Source organism: Propithecus coquereli, unplaced genomic scaffold (genome assembly GCF_000956105.1).
Source record: "Propithecus coquereli isolate 6110/MARCELLA unplaced genomic scaffold, Pcoq_1.0 Scaffold403, whole genome shotgun sequence".
NCBI lineage: Eukaryota > Metazoa > Chordata > Mammalia > Primates > Indriidae > Propithecus > Propithecus coquereli.
In genome coordinates, this window is record NW_012149764.1 from 1589058 (window position 1) to 1615210 (window position 26153).

At 33.2% G+C, this 26153-nt stretch overlaps 1 protein-coding gene across 2 annotated transcripts in view; it reads right to left on the reverse strand.

Moving 5' to 3' along the window:
• RFX3 (regulatory factor X, 3 (influences HLA class II expression)) overlaps window positions 1-26153 on the reverse strand; it is a 358295-nt gene that overhangs the window by 83589 nt on the left and 248553 nt on the right. For both annotated transcript variants that reach the window (XM_012652878.1, XM_012652879.1), the window contains 2 exons: window positions 20911-21169; window positions 592-666 (listed from right to left, as the gene is read on the reverse strand). In XM_012652878.1, coding sequence (XP_012508332.1) covers window positions 592-666; window positions 20911-21169 — 334 coding nt within the window. The remainder of the gene's footprint in view (window positions 1-591; window positions 667-20910; window positions 21170-26153) is intronic.

Here is a 26153-nt window from a genome sequence, read left to right on the forward strand (position 1 = left end):
AATTATTAGCAATTTATGTGTTATCTACAGCTTTACTTTTTCTTTTGGCTCAGTTTTATTTCTCTTTAGGTCTTAGGATCTGAGCTCATCTATAAGGCTGATTACTGTCCACCTTATACAAATCATTTTCAAACAGTTTATCATTGTGTTTGACATTAATCATCTTTTTTCCATTTAAAATATATTACTGGTCACAATAGTAGACAAAACTGCTTCTCTATCTCAGACATAGAGATGCAGTGTACAAGTATTTGCTTCACAATAAATATCAAACTAGAATATTTTAAATATTTAATTTCCCATTAGTTACTTTTTACAAATAAATGGCAGCTCATTACTTATTAACTTGAAAATGTTATATCTGTACCAAAAACAGTACAGAAACCTAATAAAGCATTACACTTGGGGCTCTATTTTTTAGATATTCCACTGTACAAAATAGCCATTAAATGATACAGAGATCATAAGGGACTGAGAAAGGAAGGTTAAGAAGCAAAATAAATAAGTAAATAAATAAAACAAGCATTTAGAGGCAAGCAACACATGCAGAACAAGCAAGAGATTAGTGTACATGAAGAAGAGGCAACTTACATGGCTGTTGAGAAGAGAGCTTCTGTGAGTGGATAGACCGTCAGACTTTTGCAGCGTCTCAATCGCCATTTCAATCTGATAATAGATGTCATTAAAAAAAGGGCTCAAGACAAGATAGTAATAAAAGGCTGACCAGAGAATTTTTGATAGACTCTTTAAAGCTCAATTACTTCTTCAATGGTGGCTAATGAATAGCTATCACTAAATGTGTTTTCACCCCTTCTTTCCCCCACCCCCAGAGAATAAAATAAAAATATGCACACTAATAATACGCCCAATCACAAAGGTAAACCTTTTTGAACATTCTGTAATTATAACCAGAATGGAGATTTTGAGGAGCAGGAACCCTGGTGGATTTTTCTAGTTATGAAAAAACGTTCTTGACTTTCACAGTTCAAGATGTGGGATAGTAACCTCTCTCTTTGTAAATAGTCTCCCACCTGAAGAGTATTTAATATTTGTTCTATTCTGTCATGAAAGAAAAATCATACTACTGATTCTGAGTTTAATATGTATTAGTATTTGAATGCAAATGTACAAAGATTCCTTCATTAATGTTCAAAAGCTACTTAATCTATATAACCCTCTCTTAAAATTTGGAAATGGGGGGTCACTATTATGAACAAACTTTATGATGCAACCATGGTCCCTATATTATATTTTTGGATGTGGTGGTGAGGCAAAGATATTAGGAATGACAGCAGAAATGGAATGTAGAAGAGAAAATAATTCAGAGCCAACAAAGAAAAGGGACAATCACAGAAAATAGCTTTATTCCATGTAATCTCAGCATACCATAAGCAATCACAAAAACCTTAATTAAGTAGCAGATGCCAATGATAAATGTGATTCATTCTTGATAAGCACATATTTAAAGTTATCTATCTTTCAACTCCTGGTATTATTGCATGTTCTGTTAAAAAACAGGTACTAAACGCCCTGTATTTAATACTGGGTTATATTAGTAATATCAACTAAAGTTTTTTAAAAAGTCATATTATGCAATTTAAGAGAGAAAATCGATCTCATTATTTTTATTTTAACAATCTGATCACATTAAAAATTCAGTATAAGCAGTTATAAAAATATTTAAGGCTTTAAAACATAGTTAACTTTCTCATACTTTACATTGGCTATACAAATTGATGATGCCTTGAAATTTTAACATATTGCCCCCTCCTACACAAAAATGATAGACAGTAATATACATAGCAAAGTCTTTTAATTTTCTATCAAGTTTCCAATTTCTTTATAGTAGAACACTTTATACATAGAATGTTCACTATCAATTATATCAACATTAAATCTAATTTTCTTCTAAACAACTTGGGAATTAATAGCTTTAATTTTATTTCATATTATTTTCCCAAGTTGCTGGTTCTTCCTTGGAGTTAATAAAATATAATACTGAGAAGAATATGTTAGGTTAAGAAATTATAGAAAAATATTCTTTGAAAAGATATTAAATTAAATCATAAGAAGATGTAATATAATTTATTCGATTGTTAACTTTTTTAAATCACAAAATTAAGTAAACTAGCTCCTAAAACATTCTCTCCGCCAGAGGGATGTTAATGCATTTTATCATTACACTTGAAAATAAACTGAAGAAAGTGATATTGCGCGAGTGAGAAAAGATACATTAGAGAAAGAGTAATGTACATGTAATGAGTAAACAAACATTTTTCCAAAATGTTAAACTGTGAAAGTATAAAGTACTTTGTATTACATCTTTTAAAAGAGGATCTATAAGTGCTGTTGTTTTCAAAGAGAAAACATAGATTAGAAAACAGCTGAAAATATTCATGTGAGTATAAATAAATCACTTCTAGGAAGAATTTGCACAAAACCCTAATTTGCTAAAATGCTTACATTTTCTTTAAAGTTTGAGTGTGGGGAATTTGAAGTAACACTTCAGTCTACTAAGTAAAAATAAAATGGTCCATAACTTATGATATTAGAGGTTTAAATAAAAGGTTAAAAATTGTAAGAAATATAATCACTGAGCAACGCTGATGAAGTCCATACTCTGGATTTGTTAGGAAGCAATTTTAAGTTAGAAAGACAGCTCAGCACTTTTTTTCTGGGAAAAAAGTTAAAGATCTGCTTCTATTACTAAAATTGCTACTCTTTAATAGAAATATGAGTGGTCCTAGATTTCCAGAGAATTCCCTAGAAGGCAAGGAAGGTTGTTAGGAAACAGCCTTCAAATTTCTGGTCAGTTTTTGAAGAGCTTTGGAAAAGAGCAAGAAAGGAGCAAGAAGATGTATGTTGGTCAAACTGGACTCCCCAGTGACAGACATACTGCCTTTCTAGAATGCACTGGGCCTTCAGAATTTTGGTTCTTCTTCATATCATTTTGTAATATAAATAACAAATAAACTATTTCTTTTAGCTTTAGTAATCTTCTGCCTAATTGACTCAGGCCTGTGCTGAATTTGTGGACACCAGGGAACAGAAAGGAGGAAACATGGAATGATAGGACAATCAAGAAATAAACACTGAGTTTCTCTATAAGTAAGACAACCAGTTTCAGAGCATGCATGTTGGAGCCTACTTGGAAATGTACAGGCTTCCAAATACCTATGAATTCCTTGAGGCTTATTAATTAATTCAAAGGAACATCTAGAACATTTAGTTACCATCTCACTGATTAGAATTTCTGAGAAGCATACAAAAAACTTAACATGTATTTATCATATTCATTAAAAAACAAACCTACAACTTTGAAGGGAATTCTAATCTCATGAAAGGATGACAGACACAATTACATTTCTTTAACTAATCCCATGGTAGATTAAAATTACATTTTTTAAAGGATGAGTTTTATTTATTACACAGTGACTGCATACTTATCATATATAGGGCAGTATGCAGGAAACCATAGTTAAACAAAACTTCATAATCCAAATATTACAATCTACTGAGAGACTAGAGTATGTAGTCATATTATGCATTATAAACAAATGCATAATTATACAAACAAAGCTATACGAAGAACAAAAATAAAAGCATAGTTCAGAAAGGTAGAAGAAAATGAAAACAGTATCCTTTAACTTTTGGAGGAATCTTGGTCACCTTCTGAGGATGTATAAAAACTGCGAACCCTCTACTTGAAAAACAATGTATTTAAGAACACCACAAAATGTGCATTCACTTTCTCAGAATTCATAGACTCCTCAAATTCAGAACCCAGGCTTTAAAAACATATAAGGGTTTCAGTGGGTAAAAGTGGGGGAAAAGATGTTCTAGGGAAGAAAAATAGACTCAACAAAGCCAGGAGGCAAGAAAGCACAGGGTGTGTCCATATTTGGGACACGGCAAGCAATCTAGGTTGTACGGTATGGTATATGGGTGGTCTCAGAAAGGCTGAAAAACACAGGTTGGAATTATATATTGGTATGTGGAAGTCAAGGAAGAAACAAGGTCATTAAGGTTCTGAAGGAAGTATATGGATGTTGAAAAATGTTGGTTTTCAGATAAGGTCAGGAGATGGGTTTTGCTAAGTATAACGGACAGCACTAGTCACAAGGTTAAAATAGGTAAGGGCTGAAGTGTGCTCAATAAATGTTTCTGGGTTGAACAGAAGCTTTCAGGGACAAGGGTATGAGAAGAGATTACCATCTATGGGAATACATTATGACAACAGAGGGAAAGTGAGGATGAAAGAGAGGTTAGAGGAATAATATAAAAATGGGGAAGAAGAGTAATAATGAGGCAACATTTTGATATTATAAAATTATGGAAGATTAATCGGTGTTATTATTCCAAAGGAATTATTGATGTACATAAGGAGGAGTTGCAAAGAGGAACAGAGGAATGGAGTGCAAATAAGCTAATAAAATGTTAGTGAATTAGGATAAATTTCTACCAGGCTCATCAAGAATGAAATTAATTTGTTAACTTTTGCATTACTATAGATTAGATATTTGAGAAAATATTTGTTCAATCTTCTGGAATTTGACCAATCTCAAGAAAAAGATGGTACATTTCAGTATTTGACACCTAAAACACTGAAACAGAAGTAAACTGGTGAGATCATATGCCATCAATTTACTGTAGATCATTTAAAAAATCAAATTCATTCCTTAGGAAAAACTTATAAATTCTCTCAGGTAGAAATATACTTAACATTAAATGGTATTCCACCACAATACCTGTAACTGTCATATAGGAAATGATGATCAGGTAAGACAGATGGAAAATTTCCTTAAAAGTAGGCTCGTGGATCCAAAAGATTATTGGCCCAAATGTTCAACATGATATTGTCATATATCATCTGAGGAAATGTTCCTAACTTCATCAAAGATACTATATCACTGTAGCTTCATACAATGTAAATGATTAAATAGCTAGATTACCAGGTAGCTAGAATTTAAAAGTGATTCAAATTTATCATTGCTTGACTAATTGGTAGAAGAGACACAATGGGTCTATTCATTTATAAAGGACTATATATATATATATAGAATGAATAACCAGAATGAATTAAATATTACTAGAATATAGAGGACAGGAGAGAGGGGAGAATTACTTCTTGCTGTTACAGTTAGACAAAGCATGGGTAAGGCTGTTCTTTAGTAGAGAACTGACAAATCATGCCTGGCATTCTGATAGGGGCAGGTTAGTGAACATTTAGGCAGAGCAAACAAGATAAGACACTACAATGTAAGTTCTAGGAAGGGTAAAATTGGCTAAAGGGTAAGGTTCCTCTAGGGATAGGTAAATTAAGTTGGACAGACTGCAATTTCTTGGCTAGGATCTTTAATTAAATAGGATGTGAGCCATTGTTGAAAAGTCTTGAGAAAGGGAATTAATCTGATGTGGCAGCACTTTATGTATTAATTTGGGATATAATGTAGGATGGGAGGGATCTAGACAGGAAAACTAATTTGGAAGCTATGGTTATCATCTATGAAAGCCTGATAGTAAGGCAGCAGTGAGAATAAAAAGGTAGAATACAAACATAGTTTTGAATTACAGATCTAAAGGTGGGGAGTCTAAGGCAGAAAGCTTGGTAGTGCCTTATTTTTACTTGAAATGAACACAATGGCCTTTATTTCATCACTGTGTGATTAGAATGTTTCAAATACACATATCAAACACATTGACATGAATAGATTCTAAAATGTTTTCCTATTCATTTCTCTGCTGCATAATCTTTATTCTAAGAATACTGATCATTTTGTTATTGAAATTTCAACTCTAGTGCAAAGTATTGTAATCAGATTAACAAGAGGCCTGTGACAACTTGAAAGTCAGACTAATTCCAGGTCTCAATGATGTCTCTCTTCTTGACTGTTGCTCCTTTTTTTCTACATATCTTTTCCTTTCTCTTAGATTCTCTTTTTGTTTTTTAAATTTTCTTTCTTTTTTTACTTAATGGTACAGAGCCAAATATTTTTTATGACTAAAAAATTCTTTTTTTTCCAATTAAAAAGTGGGCATGGTAAACATTTTCCATTTTTTACTTAAACTAATGAAGCTTTAGACTATGAAAATATCCCTGCTTATTTTTTAAAAAATCAGTTCTCTGAACTAAGATACAGTGATCAGTTGTATCTACTAAACAATCACCTTTGGTTTGAGTCACCAATAGGGTGCACATCCTTCCCATGAATTTCTAATGCTAGGATACAAGGCGCTTGGGAGTCAAGACTGGTTCCTGATGGTCCTGGACTGTTGCCTCATAATCAGATAAGAAGCTATGGCAACTCCTCTGAGATCAAATGGTGGGGTGCTTCATTTGAGATGAGATATTCAGTCTGGAAAGACAGGCTTACAAGGCATTAAGTGACATCACTGAAGTAGGTGGGATGTAGAAACTACCCATGTGAAATAGCAGGTAAGAGACTGATATCCATTTCAGCCACTATGGGCACATGACTTCTTCGAAAAACTAGATTCTTTTCTGGAAGATAAAAGAAGACCCCCTTGGCAATATATTTGGGATGATTTAAAACTCTCCAGATTGACTATCTAGAAGATGACTCCCGGGAGAATGGAAATCTTCTCTAAGACTGGTTATCAGTCAATTATGGGAACCCTTTGTCTAGTACTATTGGAAGCCAGAAACATCTTCAGAAAATGGAGAGGAGGATTCTGTACTGCATTTAGACAGACTGCTGAAACACTGGAGGAGTGGCTGGCCTCTAGGGCAGAAAAGTGATAAAGATGAATAAAAAATTTCCCAGCCTTAGGAATTATATGAGGTCTCAAAGCTTCAAATGTGACCCTGACAGAATGCCTGCAAAGGTTGAAGAGTCAAAGGTCAGGTGGAGAACTTGTGGAGAACTTGCTACATTTAATATGCCAGATTTCTGACCATATATTACCAGGAAGATGAAAAGACCTCTTTGCAATGTGTCATATGACAAGGTGCTATGGAGCATAATCAGAAAAATCAACCTGGTCGGAGCATCTTGCTGAGAGAGTGGTTCACAATGTAGGTTATTCAGAGAAAATTAGAGTTCATTAGAGAGTACAAGAACCCACCTCTTATGACTTTTGCTATGAGTAACTTAAATTGGGTGAAGAAAGTAAAGAAGATAATACCAGTTACTATGAGAAAATAATATTTGAATTGGGGCATCAGGTAGGAATTGGAGAACTAAAGTAAATGCAGAAGTAACTGGCTCTTCCAAACACTGAATTCTGCAAAGACAAATCCCAGGCATGGTATATAAGTGGGTTGCCCTCATCTGAGCAAAAGGGTCTCCATACTAAGTCTGGAGTGCCAGAGACTACACCAATTAATTTGCTTCTGGGGTACAAAGTGGCATGATCACAAATGTGACAAAAATATGATCCCATGGCAAGCAGACCTTAATTCTTGTGGGGTAGATTCAAGAAAAAAAATGCAATGGCTCTGTAAGGCAGAGTACATCATTTCTTTTTAGTACACCAAGAATGCACATTTTATGGCAGACTGCAGTAATGAAGGTAATCTTCCAGAGCTTCTTAGGAATTAGGATTAGAAATTCAGAAAAGGCAAGGGAGATGTCATATTTCACATCCAGGAGGGAAAACATGAAACTCAATGGAGCTCCTACAAAGATACAGCAACCCATCTAAGAAGGACCTGTAAGGGCCAGGGCAGCTATTACCTGATGGAGGACAGAGACACAGTGTGATAAACATGTGGCCTAAAACTCAGGGTGAAAACTCTTTTCCAGTCACTAAAATGCTAATGCTGCCTACTGCTGGAATTAAAGACAGGTAGATAGTCTCCAGGCACCCAGACCTACCTTGAGGTTTATACAATATCCAACCAAGAATCAGTGTCCCAAAAGGGACCTCAGAGAAAAGTCCTACCTAAGCCCCCAGAAAAAGAAGATGGCAGTGAGTAGACAAGGAGTCAAATGAGGTCTGGATGGTCAGTGAACACTGTTCTTGTGTTCTCTTTTGCCATGCTCAAAGAATGGATCAATATTGTGTTTTTTTCTAAGGAAGTGCATATTTTTAAAGAGAAAAATGTAATAGAAAAAAAGTTTTCCCTATTATTAATATTTATCATTCCCACTGTTATTTATAATTCCCCATTGCCTTCCAATGAAGGAGAATCCTTCTAATGGGATGTCCCTTTGTTTTGCAGTTTCTACCAGGCTTAATTGCTCACTGAAGGGCTCAGAGATTTGGAGGAGACTGGAACAATCCTAGATCTGGAAGGAATGGAAGTGAATAATCACTGGCAGAAAGAAAGACAGACTGCGGAGAATAAGGTGATGCAAAGAGGCTCTGTGTGACTGTGTTTCGGAGAGTGTGATGCTAACCAGGGCTGGGGAACCTGTGGCTTTGGGGCCACATGTGGCCTTCTGGATCCTTCAGTGTGGCCTCTTGACTGAATCCAAATTTTACAGAACAAATCCTTCAAATACACCATCTTTGCTTTCCCCTACAAAATCTTCAGTAAAATCTGTGCCACTCACAGATAATTCTCATACCAGTTAATCAAGACTGGCTGGAGCACACGGTTCATTTAGGGGCACTTGATAACTCCAAAAAGGTAAACCTCAGTTTGAAATGCAGGAAAAGGCAGTGATGCTGAGGCTTTTGTATGGTTTACACGGGGCAAAAAGAGCCTCCCTTGGACATGTAGTTTGTATACACATTTATGTATATCTATGCAATGTCACTAATAGAATAACATATACATGGATAATTAGGACTCTCTCTTAATGTAAATATCGACCTTTCATTCCACTACACACTAATAAGACAGAAAGAAAAAGAACAATTATATCATCTTATTTATTATCTTTATAGGTCAAGGCATGTTCTCCTGACTCCAAAATGGAATTTTAATCTTTTTTTTTAAAGACTAAAGGTCAAGATGGATATATTCAAGTACCACTAGAATTAAAATTGGTAGAAACTATTTCTTTTATAGAACTGTTAGTGATTTGAAAATAGAATACTTAATACTTTATGATTTATAAAGCCTTTTTACATTAATTCTTACTTGATCTTCACAGTAACTTTGTAAAATAGGAAAGGCAAGGAATATTATCTCCTATTTACAGATTAGAAAACTGAGGCTCCCTGGGATTGAGGGGCTCTCTTGAGATTATATAAGTATTAATATCAACTATAAGATTGAAATCCAAGGTTTATTACTGTAAGTTCAACATTATTTTCATTACATACAAATATAACATGAATATAAATAAAGTTGGAATATCTCAAATTGTAATGAAACTATCTTCTGAGGAGTGGCTTATAAAATTAAAATTTGCTAAATGATTTACTGTTAACAAGATTTACTCTCTAATAGAAAATACTTTAAATAAGATTGATAAGTGTTACTTGAAAATGATTTCAAATGATCAAGTTACAAGGCAACAAAAATTTTTGACTGGATAATAAAATTTTAATCATAAAAATTGTTATCCTAACGTATGATTGCATTTTCTTGTCAATACAGGCTAGTATTTTAACCTCATCAGTGAGTGCTTTCTCAGAGAAGTACCATTTCTGTTTCATCGTGGAAAAAAACCCCAGTGAATTCTTTAGAAAAACCCAATCAAGAGGATACACTTATGATCAGAAATTTCCTTCTGAGTAATTTCTCTTTTGAACTCTAGGACTTTAAACTTTGTTGCATCTGAGATCAGGTAAGAAAGAAACATTTCTACGTGGAGACTTTTGTTCAGAAAAGGTATCTGTGATGTCTGATATCATCACGTAGCCACTGCTCATACACCTGTTTGAAATGACAGCCTCCTGGTGTGTGTGTAGTGAGAGGGATTTCTAACAGGAAGCACTGCAACCAGGAATAACAAAGGAAAGAACATTTTCACTTTGTATTTAATGTATATAATCACTAAAACTGAGGTTTTTCAAAATGCGGTCCTAGAATAGCAGTATCAGAATCATTTAGGCACTTGTTAGACATGCCAAAACAAAGCAAAACCCAACAATGGAGACTCTCTCACATGCATATTTTGCTAATGCTTTGATCTCCTCTTCAATTTGCTCAAAGCAGTGCTTTTCAGAATGGTAAGGTACAACCAATTAGTGAGTTATAAAATCAATTATGTAGGTCCTTACCAGCATTTCTAAAAAGTTAAAAAATCAAATAGAGTAGAAAATAATAAGAGTTCACTGTACACAGTATGACTAAGTATCCCTTCATGGAACTTTGGTTTCCCTCGTATGTTTATGTGTACATGTATATACATAGTCATATAAATGTGTGTGTAGATGTACACCTGTGAATGTAGTATGTGAGTGTGAGTACTAGGCCACAATGTAAAGATATTTCTCATTTCAGGTTGTGGATTTAAAATTTTGAATATCTGCACTAAGCAGTTAAATCAGTATCAATTCCCTTCTATTCAATGAATACTTTCTTCTAAGGATCTACAGAATACATCTTGAAACCAGGAGGCCTGGCAAATGCACACAGAAACACCCACAATCAAGCTATGGCTCTAGATATGATAATGCTCTTTAAGTTTTATATTCAAGTCCTATAGAAATTGGTATGTATTTAATATATACATTATTTTCACAGCAATTCTGAAAGAAGCTTAACTGTGAGAGATTCAGAACAGGCTGTCTTTCAATCCTTAAAATTTTTCTAAGATACCCAGAAAACACACCTAGCTAACTGCTTTTCATGTCTTCTTGGACCAGAAAAGTAGCTAAAGACAAAATCTTGATCTTATACACTAAGTAGGCATTTAGAGAAAAGAAATTTTAGGTCTTACAAATGTTCAATTATAGGAAATATTTTCACTGATAATTTACTTACTGATAATTTTATGACATATAGAGAAAAAATTAAATTATTATGCTTTCAACCTGAAGCTTTGGCAATTTTGTACCACCTCAAATTATTGTGAGCATTTTGATAGGGATAAAATCCTGTATAAACTGAATGTGTTCTGAAAACATTTGGTTTGTTTAAATTGGGATGGTGGGCTGAAATTAAGACTGTCTTCTTGGACTTTCTTTGATTATTCTGAGACATCAACTGCAGAAGCACTTGGTGGCTAGAATTACCCTCAGGAAACTGCTGGGTTAGAATTAAGTACTAGGATTCAAACTCAAACTTACATTTTCAAATGGTCCCTGCCTTTTATAATTTATTCTGAATATTTTCATGTTGTAATTAGTATATTTAACTACTTTGGTTTCCTCAAAGTATGGCCCTGGACCAGCATTTTCAGTAATACCTGCGTGCTTGTTAGAAGTGCAAATTTGGGGGCCCTTGCCCACACTGATTGAATCAAAATCTGTAAGGGTAAGATCCAGTGATGTGCTCCAGAAGATGCATGCTCAAGTTTGAGGACTATTGCAACAAAACATGATCAAAATCTCATTTCTTTACCAGAGTCTGACTGCAATTATACTTAAGGGAGTATAAATAGGTAGGTAATGGGTATGCCTAAAATGGTGCCAGCTAACTCTATTTAAAGGGTGACTTTGCAGTCTAAGTATTATTTGGATTTGTGCTTCTCTTTCACTCTCTTGCTACCCAACCCTACCCAATCTTTAGCCTATTTTGAACTTATATTAGTAACATTATCAGAAGATAAGCACAATTTTGGTGAATCTAAAATTCATCAATTTATAACAAATTAACATTTGTGATTTAAAAAATAATGTGGTAAGAGATGTTGAAATTAACCACTTAAAAGAAGTCTGCAGGCTATTTGTGGATTTCCATTTTTTGCTTTGGAGGATTAGGTACCTTTCAGTGCTGGAACTAGCTCCATTAGCCCATATTGTAAACCTTTATGTTCACAGAAGCATGGTGCCTGGTCAATAGTGATTGCTCAGTAAGTGTTTGAGAGAGTGAGTGACTAAAGAAAATAATCCAGACTCTAAATACATGAATACGAATACAAAACATTCACTTTTTCATTCCAAAATACTGAATAGTAAGAATGGCCCTAAGAGTTTCAATTAAATTTAATAGCAGTTTTCATTGTCTAAACTTTCAACATTCTAATAAAAGAGGGCTTTATATGAAACCTAGGATCGAGGTTTAATTTGAATCCTGACATCTCATAGATAAACGGGGCACATAAAGAAGGGGTTGTTTGACCTACATGCATTTGGGGACTATGACCAAATAGATGTATTTTATAATCATTAAGACATTGCCAGAGATTGTTGAAAATAACAAATTACATTTTTTGAATGGATAATATATTCATACACCTCCCACCTTTTTTCTTCATGCATCTTTCTAAAGATATCTTTGTGCTTACATAAGAATATACAAATGTATGTTTCTATTTACAAACACACACAACTACCCCTTGCTTTTGCACTTAAAAATGTTTTAGAGTTCTTTCCATATCAGTATCTGTATCTATCTATATGCTACTTCACTCTATTTAAAGGCTATATAAAATTCCACTAAATGCTCTAAAATGTATTTAACTATTTCCCTGCTGATGTATAATTAGGCATTTTCCAATCTTTTTCCACGACAAATAATTCTACAATGAATATAGTTGTCTATGCAGCATTTCCTATACATAAAAGTATCATCAGTATGATAAATTTCTAGAAGTAGATTCACTGGGTCAAAAGATACGTGGATTTTCAATTTTAATTAAAATTCCCACATTGCTCTGTGATCTTTGGCCAATTTAGATTCCCATCAATAATGATTGAGAGTACCTGTTTCCTTACATATTTGCCAAGGCTTACTAACTCACTCCTTCAGTTTTGCCTGTATGGGAGATGAAAGTGGTACATCTTTGTAGTTTATTTTTCATTTCCTTTTCACTGGACTACCGGTTCACATACTTTCCCCATTTTTGGTCTTTTTTTTTTTCTTATACATTATTTGTAAGAGTGGTCTATATATTTAAAAAAATTAGTCCTTTGAATATAATGTCTCAAAACTCTATGCCAGTTTGTTGTTTCCCCATTGCCTTTGTTTATTGTGGTTTTTGTCATGCAGAATATTTTCACTTTTATGTAATTGAGTTTATCAATATTTGCTTTATAGCTTCTGGATTTTATATCACGCTTCCCACTCTAAGAGAATAATAAAACACATTCTTCCATCCAAGTGAAATTAATTTTGGTTTCAGGAGTAATGTATGAAACCAATCTAATTTTCTTTTCTTTCTTTTCCTTCTTTTCTTTCTTATTTTTTTAGAGGTGGTGTCTTGCTCTGTTGTTCAGGCTGTTGTCTCAGTGGTGTAATCGTACCTCACTATAATCTGGACTTCCTGGGCTCAAGGGACCATCCTGCCTCAGCCTCCCAATTAGCTAGGACTACAGGCACGAGCCAATATTCCCAGCTAATTTTTAAAATTTTTTTTTGTGGAGATGGGGGTTTTGCTATGTTGCCTAGGCTGGTCTCAAACTCCTAGCAATTTTCTTTTATAAATGGTTATTCAGTTGTTCCAAATATCATTTACTTATAATCCATCACTTCTCCATTGACAGGCAATACCACCTTTATCATACGTTATATTCCTGTATGTGTTTGGCCTATTTATGTTCTCTAATCTATTCATATGCCTGGACAATTGTTTTCATTATTATAATTTTGTAATGTTTTAATAACTGATAGGCTGTTTCCTCCCATCCCACCCTTCATCATTTTCCTTTTTACAAAAATTGTCTATGCTATTCTTGCATGTTTATTTACATAAAGTCTTTCCTGTAAAAAAAAAATCTATTAGTATTTTGGTTGAGATTATGTTGGAATATTTTAAATTAATTTAGTAAGATTCAATGCTTGATATTGAAATTTCATATTCAAAAATATGGTATGCCTTTCCAATTATTCAAGTTTCCTTTTGTGTTCCTCAGAAACTTTAAAAAGTGTTATTTAGCAGCTGGATCTTGCACATATATTGTTGGTTTAGTGCCAGGTATTTTTTGATTTTATTATAAATGATATCTTTGCTTGCATTATATTTTCTAACTACTGTTGTTTGTATCTACAAACGCTATTGGTTTCTTTGTATATTAATTTTGTACTCTGCCACCTTACTAAATTGTCTTATAGTTTTCATTTGGTTCTCTATGATTTTTATCAGGCACACAATTATATCATCTACAAGTTCTTACCTCTTTACCACCTTTCTATTTTTATATTTTATTTCCTTCCCTTGCTTAATTGCATCTTTCCTGTAATTTTGAAAGCACAATTAAAAATCACATCTTCCTTTCTTATGTGACAGATGGGAAAGTCACTAAAACTTACAGTGATTAAATTTAAAATGAACGTGTAAAAATTGTTTCTAACAGTCTGTAGTTAGATTACAAAACTCCTAACCCATGAAATTTACTGCCACCAAAGTTACAATCAAACACCACAGCTAGATTTTAAAAGAAACCAGATAATTCTGTGGCCAGTAAATGCAAATGTAGTTACGTGTGCTAAGAAAGTGGTAATCGAATCACATGCTTTTAAAGATGAACTAATATGCATAGGAACATGGAAAAATTCCCTTTCATTACAGAACTGACAATTGGTCATACACATTGTGTCATATTTTCTTCCATTAAATTAAAGACATGGGCCAGCAGAAGATGCAGTGTTAAATCTTCATGGGTATAATATTGACTCGCCCGTAACTTATAGACTATAGTGTATTTTAATTTGCCACCAATGCATTTTATATTTTATCTGGATTAACTAATATCTATAACTGAAGCACAAAATTAGTGAGGTTTTTTCCTTTAAAATATATAATAGTTTCAAACTAGTAAACTAATTTGAAATTTGATTTGTAAATATAAGAATTTATGAGACATAGCTTACTTTCTTATCTATGAGTAGAATTTACAAACATCCTTAAACCTTCCTAATCTAGATTTTGTACGAAATAGAATCTTGCTATTTCTGGCATGTTACCATATACTTGTGTTCTGAGATGCTGTTTCAGTATGAAATAGCTGAAAAATAAAATAATTCATTATTGTATTTTGCTTTAAAAATTCAGGGGGATTCACTGGTTATGCTCACAAGACACTGAAGGACCCTGTCATTCTGTTTGTCTTAACCTTCTAGTTTATCAAGATTTCTAGGAGTGGAATGTCTTACAGCTTTAACGGTAAAATTACTGCCTCCAGATCTTATCAGCTTCAAGGCTGGAGCAGTGTGGAACTGATTGACAGCTGAATGGAATATAGATGAAGTGATGGAGACTACAAGTCACTCAAAGTCCCATTTTATTAAGGGCTTTGAAAATGAGGTCCCAGAACCTTCAGTCAATTTATGATTTAGTGCAGGAAGCAGAGGATTAGTGGTACTCTGTCTGAGGAGTTTTATTTGAGGGATCAGGTTGGCCTATGGAAAATGGGACAGGAAAACAGAAAATGCTAAGATCATAATGGAGGTACATGCTTCTGCCAAAATAAGTGGACAGTGTTTTTTTTTAATCATTGAGGCTAATTTGAAGATAAAATTATTTTAAATAGAAATCACTATTCTTGTAATATAAAATGAAAACTATGATTTATAATAATTTATGTACATTTATGACTTAGAATAATTATTTTCTTCCAAGCATATCTTCACATATGATAACTAAACAGAAGTTTTCATCCCAGGTGACTATATTGCTTTTCTATCTCTACAGAGCCATAACCAATGATCCACCAAATTTTATTACTTTAACATTTTTTTCTCCTCTGGTAAGGCGGATGGGCAATTGAGCTCCTTCTAATATAACTGTTTCCCATAAATATAAGAAAGCCCTTCAAGTACTGATATGAAAAAAAATCTCTAAGATATACTGTTAGGTGAAAAAAAAAGCATGATGCGGTATTTTTGTTATCATTTCTGTTAAAAAATGGGAGAGAAAGATATGTCTATTCTGGTTGAATATTCATAGACTATTTCTAGAATGATACTTAAAGAACTTTCTAAGATTGGTTGCTTCTAAGGAAGAGAATTGGGGAACAGGGGTGAGAGAGAGAGCACTTCCTTTTATTTTTTGAATGTACAATTTAAAAATTTAAATTGATTCACAGAAATAAATTAATAAAAATTTTAAAGTAAAACAAATGGCCATTGGTAGCATACCAGCAAAAGAATAAGTCACCAAAATTATTTTCTAGAGAGCTAACCATATTAATCTTCTTAGAAAAAGCATTTCTTTACATGAAATTCATAAACATGTAAAGCCAAGGATAAAGAAATAAAATCATCTATAATTCTTAAATGAATTTTAACTTTCCATAAATTATGTAAGTTAGAACAAACTTTTACTTATATAGCAGCAGATGGACATTCACATTTTTCTCCAAATAATTAAAAGAAATTATAATATTTTACATTAATCAAAAGAGGTGGAAATAAGAATAATATTATTTTCAACACATTTTCCTTGTGCCTCTTACTGAGATCTAATTTTAGCAAGAGCCTGCTAACATATATAATTACTAAATGTATATAAATAAAGCTGTCAAAATTAGCTTTCATATCATAGTTTCAAAAATGATTACTGTATTCTTATTTAGTTATGAAGAAAAAAATTCCATAAATAACCATTTAATTATATGAATACAAATGTTATTTTATGAAAGAGTGAATAAGTAAAGCTTCTGAAAGCCAATTGCTAAGTATTGCATAGTCTTATATAAGATAAACTGTGTTGTGATGAGCACACAAAAAATAACTACATTCACAAATTTTGGATCTTCAAATGTAAATTGTGTTCAGGTTCCAAAACTCTATAATTCCATAAATGTTATGATTATACAGAAAAATAAGAAAAATTCATTAGAGTTTCAAATGAATAAAGACACATAAGGAAACATTATGTTGATGTAGTTAGAAGGAAGGTGTATAATAAGTTCGAAGTTTTAACTGTAGCCAACACTTCTACCTTAATGTTCATGTGCTACTGAACATTGTGCCTCTTTATTGACACTGTGCCTACTTATTAACAATAAATAGATCGCTAACATTAATGAAATTTAAAACATTTATTCAAGTTGCAACTTAGCTGAATTCACATCCAATGATAATTCAATAAAAATGTTATACAATCTTTCTGAAAATTTCTATTTAATATCAGCAGGAAATGCCTTTTAAATGTGTAATGTGTGCATATTTATATAAGTAAAAACATATGTATACATATACATACATATAGAATTTATAAACATATAGACTCTATAGACCAAATAAAAGAACATAGTAAGTAAAAGAAGAAATAATATTTTGACTAAATCTGAATATTGGTAGTTTGTGCCATAATATATTCATGATATAAAAGTTAATTTCCTACCATCATAATCTTTTGAAAAATATTGAAATTTCTATGTACCTTGAAAACTAAAAATTTTACAATGCATAAGCCAAAAATGAAATACTAAAGCAGCTTTATACACAATATTTTTTCATTTAAAGTTATAAAAATATATCATGTGCTCAAATAAAAATTCTCGTTAATGATTCAGAGATCCTTCTAGTATAAGAAAGATGGTTTTAGGTTTTATATTGAATATTAGACTAAGTAAGAAAATGCTTCAAGTGTTAATCATTTATTTTTCTTAGCAGTGGCTTCAATTTCAAATCATTAACTGTTTTTGATTAGCATATCTTGAGAAACTGATTTGCATACTGGGGTGAACTTTTCTTTGTGGCAATTTTAAATGAAAGTATTTCTGTACAGATACAGGTCAAATATAAGAGAGAGTCAAGGCAATTATTCTGAGAACTAGAGCAGGAAACTTTGCTAGCCAGGAACTGAGTAAAAGTGTTTGGTTTTTGCTGTTCCCAAGTACGCAAACTTAACTAGTTTCATATCGACTGAATTAATTGACTATACATTCCACTTACTTATAGTCTTTCAAGGAATGGCCCAACTGACTATTACCAGTCAGGAATTCTGGCCACAGCGCAGGCTACTCCTATACAGTCAGTTGCATCAGCAAGGCTATCAATTATACGCTGAACATTAAACAACAGCCAGAAAAACTGAAATTATATAACATAGCCTGGATCAATGTTTAGAAAGAAACAACATGAATCTTGACCAGGTTGTTAAAAATTGTGCTCATATGCAATCTTCTGTATGGTTCTACAGTAAACGAAATAGATACATGAACTCAAGCAAATTCCCTTTAATGACACGGCATCTACTTAAAAAAATCTTGATTTCTAGGAGTCAAAACAACTAAATATCTAAGATTAAGTTTTCTAACATTTGCAAGAGGTGGATGTTAGGAAATCTTAAATAGTTTTCACAGCACTTAAACTTTGTTAATTTTACTATAGTTAACAGATGTGAAATGGTAAACTGAGAATCACAACCTCACTGTGACTCAAGCAGATGAAGATCTTAAGCATGATTGAGAAGAGGATCTAAATCAAATATACCTTTTTGTAATAAATGCAAGGTAATATAATAAACAATAGCAGAGGTATATTTAGATAGGTACACCACTATCGATATGGGCTTTGGTGAGAGCATCTTGTGATTTTTCCACACAAAAGTTATCTTTGTATTTAACTTTTATACTCCTTTTGTTAAAAAAAGGAAATTTTCTTGTAAAAAAAGAAAACGAAATCCAAGAAAGGAAAAAAACACTTCAGACATTATTTTTATCCTTAACAAAACCTCAAATATGAATGTTTTTAAGTATAAGCTTAATATGTGCAATTGATACTACGAATTAGTGTTTTTAAATAGTTTTCAAGTATTCCCAGTTGTTCTACTTCAGTTATTTTATGTGTTTATTTTACCAATTAATATAATAAAAATCACATACCAAATCTATGTAATGGATAGCTTAAGGAGTAATGCCACCTTTCATACCTATACAGAAACCAAAGTGTATCCCTTAACCCCAAAAAACCAAATTATCAAACTATGAAATACACCCTGTTAATGTTTGCAACTGCATTTACATGAGCTGGAACAAATAATTTGGTTAATTTAGTGATAAAACTATTAAATTTAGTAAACCCAAATCCAGTTGATGAGGATATTTTCAGGTAGCAGAAATCAGTGTGAAGGCATGAAGGAATGCCTAGAGGAGGTGAGGTAGAAAAGGAATGGGGTTTGGAAGGATGGTATCTTAGCACAAGAGAGTAGATGAAATGAAAGTCGGAAAGGACACACAGGCCCCATTTTTCGGTTTTCCTAAGGCCTTTGGTAAGTGGCAACTATTTTCCTTTTCACTGAAAATGACTCTAGGTGGCCTTTATTAGAAGTGATATAAAGTATTGGTACCCCTTCCTACCTCTTTTCCTTTTCTTGTACAGATATAGGTTATTTTTACATCTAGAATATTTTATAATTCCTTTATAAATATTATGATTTTAAAGCTAGGAGGAAATTAGGAAATCATTTAGTCTAACTAATCCCTTATTTTATTGATAGGGGAACTGAGGTCCAGAGAAGCCGTGATTTATTAGTGACAACTCCCTTTAGTTTCTAATCTACATAAATATACTGGTGACTAAAAGGTTTAGAAATACTATATTTAATATTATTAAAAGCACGAGACAAATACACACACAGGAAATGTTTCAAAATCACAAAGAAAAATTACAAAATGGAATGTTCCACTGAGAACAGCTAGTCACCTGTTCTGACGTTAGTAACAAATAGTGAATTAAAAATAAAAGGTTTTAAAAAGGCACTGGATGATGAAAGTATGAACACATGTAATTACTACAAATACACAAAGTATACACAAAGTACTTACCAAATACATATAATATCCTGGAGAAAATCCATAAAATGAGAAATATAAAGCCTCTCATATTATTATTTTCTCCCAAATTTATATCTACCTCTATGTCATTACAAGAACAAACTATGTGGTAAGGTAATGAGAAAGGGGTACATCCACTTAATTCAAATCCCCAGCACCCTTTTATATGAAACATGTAAAATCTACTCCATTGCTGCTTTAGCTGTGGCTCTAAATGACCATTCTCTCTTATATGCTTGGTTAAGATGAAAATGGGAAGTTCAGGTTACAGAGTTGGACAATATCAAATTCCATACAACTTTCTATGACTATTTCTATGACATAAATGCAACACATTAAAATACAGTGTGTCAAAATAAATATGCTTATTAAATTTTAAAAACCTGAAAACTCAACTATGCAAGAGTGTTTCTAAAATATTATTTGCTCATAGCTATGATCAGAGCCAATGCAAATATTTTTCATCTGAATCACCTATATCACTGTTTCCCAAAGTGTCTCTCTGGTGGAATGCAACATGACTTCACATATGGCACATAGGTAAACATTTTTAATTTTAATATTTCAGTATTGATTTCAATATGTACTAGAAAAATATTATGCATAGTTTTCTATTTTTAAAGTGAGTCAATTTTTAAATATATTCAGTAAATAGTATAGGTGGCATGTGAATATGGTGAAATTTAAATGTCTAAGGTTTAGGAAATGCTACCTTACATAACGTAACTTCTCTGCGGAATCAGCTAGCACAAATACTACTGTTAGAAGATGTGGAAATTTCAGACTAAATTATATTTTATTCTCTATATTACTGCTTGGCTTTTATCTCATAAAGTAAGCATAATACTGAAGTAAGTTCTTTCAGTAGAAATGTAAAGTATTTTACTGAATATAAAGGAAAAATGCTTATTAAAATGAGCAGCTTAACTTCCCATTAAGAAATAAAAACTTTCTAATTCACTTAATTAGCGGGCATATATATTAGTAACATTTTGCACAATACTATACATATGCTACATTCTACAAAATGAAGCAACTAAAGCTGCTTAACACATTCTTGCCCCACTCTAATCTGTGTTGTCCTTTTTCCTCTACAGAGGAAAATGTTCAATAGAGGCTACCTAGAAGCTAAATTAAACAAATAAAAACTCAAATACTTACTGTCGCTGGGGAGGCCCGAGTCGTGTGTGTCACTGAGTGACCAGAATTCTCCATTGAATTGCCAATCAGATAGGTTCCTCCAGAGCTGCTGATGAGTTGTCCTCCTGTGACGCCCATCTGAATCCCACCAGTACCCACCATGCTGTGGGATGAGACCACAGTAGTCACCTGTGCGGAACTCCCTTGAGTATCAAAGTAATTCCCTCCAGTGTTTTGGCTGTACATCTGCGTTTCAGTGTAAGGATAAGTTGTTGTCCGGCTTTAGAAAAAGAAGAAAAATGAAGAAATTACTAGCTTATATATATCGTGTTATTAAATTTTTTCTAAAGTGAATATATTTAAAATAAATTGGTCAGCTTAGCCTTTGGAATACGGCGAGTTTGGCATTCTGCATGAAATATCATTCCCAGAAATAATAGTTCAATTTATTTTTCAAATTAAAGGTACATTTCTTTAATAAGTACCTCCACTAGTTTCTGTACTTTAGAGCTGTTGCCCTCTGCTGGTGCCTACCTTCAGCATACAAATAAGCTTAGGGCCTTTCCCTCCAATACATCTTGCTGAGCAACTTCTTCAACGGCATATAAAACTTCCTAAAAATCCCAGCTTTCAAAAAGCTGGGATCTGGAATGACTAGGAACTGACAAGTCAACTGCCCACACTACTTCACATTTCTGGGTGATTCACAATAAACCTCCATGACTAAGGTAGCTTGCATGGATCTCTTACCACCATAAGGATCTTGAGCAAATAGTTTATTCACCTTGGACCCTAAATCCCTACTTAGTATCTCTCTCCTCCTTCACACTCAAGCTTCTCCTTCATGAGACGCCACCTCTCCACATTCTCACTTTCTACTTCCCAACAACTGCAGTCAAGCTTCTGCCCTTAGCCTTTTATTGAAACTACTTTGAATAGGTCACTTGTGACCAAATCTAAATACCAAGTTAAAAGGCTCCTGTCATTCCTTATCTTTTTTGACCTATCTGTAGTAAGATATTGTTGATCACTCCATGTTGTCCTTTCCCTCCTTTTTCTGTTCTGATTAAGCTCATTTATTTTTCATTTTCAATTGATTTTTTTAACTTTTTATTTTGAAATACTTTATAAGCTCACAAGAAGTTAGAAAAATATACACAGAGATAGAATATACTTTATTTTAAAAAATAAAATACCAAATTTAAATTTCCAGTTCTTTTGCTATTCTTTTCAACTCTACCTCCCAGAGCTAGTCACTCCTGACAGTTTGGTATGTATGTTTTCAGACATTTCCTATACATATATTAAAGTCTCTGTCTTAACCTCTCTTGTCCCTTAGTTTAGTCTATGGCATGTCTTTTCCCCTAGTTGGTTTTTCACCATAACATCTCAAGAAACTTTTGGAGTCTCCATTTTTCTGGCACTTTAAAAATTGGTATTTTTCTGAGGTTTCCATTTTTAGCTCTTATTTTTATTTAGGCCACAGACTTCTACATCACATACAGTACTACATGACCATATACATGCTCTTAGTAAACAATTTTATATAGGTTGATATCACTGCTCTCTTTACTTTCTAGTTATACTTTAAGAACATTAAATGTGGGTTTCTAACAGCCAACTGGTTATCTCTGCTAGGAACCCCCATGATATATGGGAACCTCTAAATGTAAAATTTAACATATGATGAGATTCTTTCTCCCTCTTGTTCTTTCTTCTATTAATATACTCCTCCTCTCAGGTGAGGGCAGCACCACCATTCTCAGGTTTGGAAATCATTGCTGACTCTTCCCTCACTTAGACTGACACAAATCACTGAGTCCTGTCAATTCTATCTTCTAAGTAATTTTCCAGTTCTTTCCATTCTCATATAACCTGCCTTAACTCATAGTGTTTTCTATTATACAAGTGAGTATCCCTTATCCAAAATATGCCTGGGACTAGAAGTATTTCATATTTCTGATTTTTTTGGATTTTGGAATATTTGCATATACATGATGAGATATCTTACGGATGGGACCCAATTCTAAACACAAAATTCATTTATGTTTCATATACACCTTATGTACATAGCTTGAAGGTAATTTTATACAATATGTTTAATAATTTTGTGCATGAGGCAAAGTTTGTATACCATGAATTATCAGAAAGCAAAAGGTGTTACTACCTTATGTTGGTGCTTAAAAAGTTTCAAATTTGGGGACATTTTGGATTTGGATTTTTGGATTAGGGATACCTCACCCTGTAATTGCCTTCTAATTGATTTCCTTCCTCTGCTGAAGCATTCTGCCAATATATTTCCGGCTTTGCTGCCAAGAGAATATTTTAAAATGAAATCAAGACTTCGCTAAAAAAATCTTTCCATGATTCTCTCATCTTCAAAAAAATTCAAAACCCTTGACCACCTTACAAAAACTGTCAGGGATTGGTGCCTGCATGATCTCCAGACATGGTACTAGCCATGTTCTCAAATGCTTTCCTCAGTCATACCATATTTACCACTTTGCTGGTCCCCCAAAGAGCCATTTTCTCTTGCTTGTCCACTTTGCTTATATAAGGTTTTCTCCACCTGGAGGGCCTTTGCATTTTTCTTCAACTCCCTTTCTTTGTGCTAATCATCCTTAAACTCTCAGCACAAGCTCCTTATCTCAGAATTATTTTCTGCATCCTTTTCCCTCCATGGTCACCCCTCACAGGGCTATTTTATGTTTTATTCTCAGTACTTTCCTACCACTCTTTGCATTCCTGAAACACAGCTTTCAATATGCTTATTGTTAATTTCCTCATGTCTTCATACTCGAACATATGTTTTAGAAATTTCTGGGGAAAATAGTATGCAAGCAATAACTCATATGAAGAATGTATTTAGTATACTTATAATGTAATTTATAATATAACTGTTAGGAACATAATGATAGTGTTCTGAAAGTATTCCATACTGGGTAAAAAGCCCTTTCCAGAAAGAGCCACAGCAGATCCAGGTATAAATTTTAGTCTGAGGTGACAATAGAAACAACTCCATATGGGACATTTTTTTTACAGATAGAAAAATGTCATTTAAAATACATATACAATTCTTCCCATAATTGTTTTATTTTCCAACTGGAAATCTCATTTATTTATTTTTTTGATTACATATTTAATAAAACAGCCATGTTGATGTCAAATTTAGATAAAAAGAGAAATGAGGTCATTCTAATTTATGTCCACTGAATATGACAGTGGCCCCACTGAACTGTGCTTACAATAGTGCAATCTGATGTTGGTACTTAAGGATAATCAAGTAAGTTGTACAAATAGATATAGGATAATAAATACTTTGACAGATGCAGGACGTGATGCCTCCTTTCCTTTTCACAGCAGAAGCAGGATGATTAAGTATGCCCCCACTAGTAAGTAGATTTCACAAATAAAACATATAAATACAGCTAATGATAACTAATATTTACTGACCATTTACTATGCAACAGGCACTATTCCATGTGCTTTTCCGGTATTAACTCATTTAATCTTCATCACGACTTTATGAGAAAGGTACTGTTGTAATTCCTATTTCACACTCAAGGTGAATAACTGAAGTTTAAAATGGTTACATTTGTGTAAAGCACACAGCTGGTGAATCATGGACTTGGAATCTGAACTCAGTCTATGCTGTCAACCATTATATCACATAAAAAGAACTTAACCTTTTATGTATGTCCATGATATGTATCAACCAACAAGTACTAGGAAATAGCTCTAACAGGGATAGGGACCATATGAACTTCCTGTTGCTATTTGGGATTTCTTTACACCTTAGTTCACTGCTAGCACCACAATATTCTCCATTCTTACCCAGAATGGGATCTGCAGATGATGTAATTGTAAAGAGGGAGTGATGGAAAATGCAGGACCATTTCAGAGGATATTTACCACCAAGTGCTTAAATTTTATAAGTTCTATGATCATGGAAGTTGCTACTGCATCATAAGAAAAACATCCCAAGAGATTTAAATCACCCCATCTTTTGGGTATTCCCCCTTTATATAATTATTCTCAGTGAACAAGAGTGATGCAAACAAACACATCACAGATATTTAAAATATATATATAGCCCTCAAGTCAATATGAAACTATGGAAGCAAAAACAAGCTACTTTAATTTTTATACTTCCTTCTAGCTGGAGATAATTCAGGAGCTAGAAAATGACGAAAGGGCAGGAAAAGGGAGAAAGCCACTAAAAAGTATGCCCAATCCATAAATTTTCCCCCTTATTCAATCATGTCCCATGAAACTGTGGAAAAGGCTTGGCTCCTGCATAACCCCCCCTGGAGTAAGGACTGGCAATTTCTAGGGGGTGAAAAAGACACAATGATATGAGGAACTGAAGTGTCATGAATTATCTGAATTAGGTTTTAACGAACACACACTTGCAGTAGGAAATGGGGAAGTCTTTTAAACACTGGGTTGAGTAACAGAGGCAGATTATAATGTCCTTAGCCATTGTTCTTTAAAGCTAAGAAGGCAAGCATCAACCCATTTGTAGGAGTCCCTGGAGCCAGAGCCAGGGTCAAGCATAGGTGACTCCTAAAGGTCTTTTCCATTTCTGAATATTCTAAGCTCCTGAAAGAATATTGAAGAATTTATTTTTAAAAAAAGCATCAATAGCAAAGACAAATAGTTATTCTTTAGGTACTAGAAATAGACTCTCTAATTCTGATACCTCAGATGAGCTTGTCTTTTATGTTGTATACTAAATACATTCTTCATATGAGTTATTGCTTGCATACTATTTTCCCCAGAAATTTCTAAAACATATGTTCGAGAAAATTATTCAATTTTTGGCATATCAGATTGAAAGCGGCTAACTATTTCTGGACTGTACATTCCTGAAATAGCTAATTCCCAAGCAATTCTGTGCACATTTAAAAGATACTGCTGTGTTCATTTTGTTTGTTCTATTTTGATTACCATAGACTAAGTCACAAAAATAATGTGTCATATTATTTTGTCATTTCTATAGCAGAAATCTTTCCATTGTTCTGCATATGTATTTAGTAATGAATGTGAACACATAGATATATGTCTACTTGCTGACAGAAGCTTCTTCATAGCTGACTCTATTATAAGGTTCTATGTAAATGTCAGGACTCTGATCCACTGAATTCAGTAAATGAGTGTTGTTTGTACCCTATCATGCCTTAGCATATACCTTGGCTAAGTATGACCCTGAATATTCCCTATTTACTTATTTGCTAAGATGATTATGTCAATTTATCTTAGCT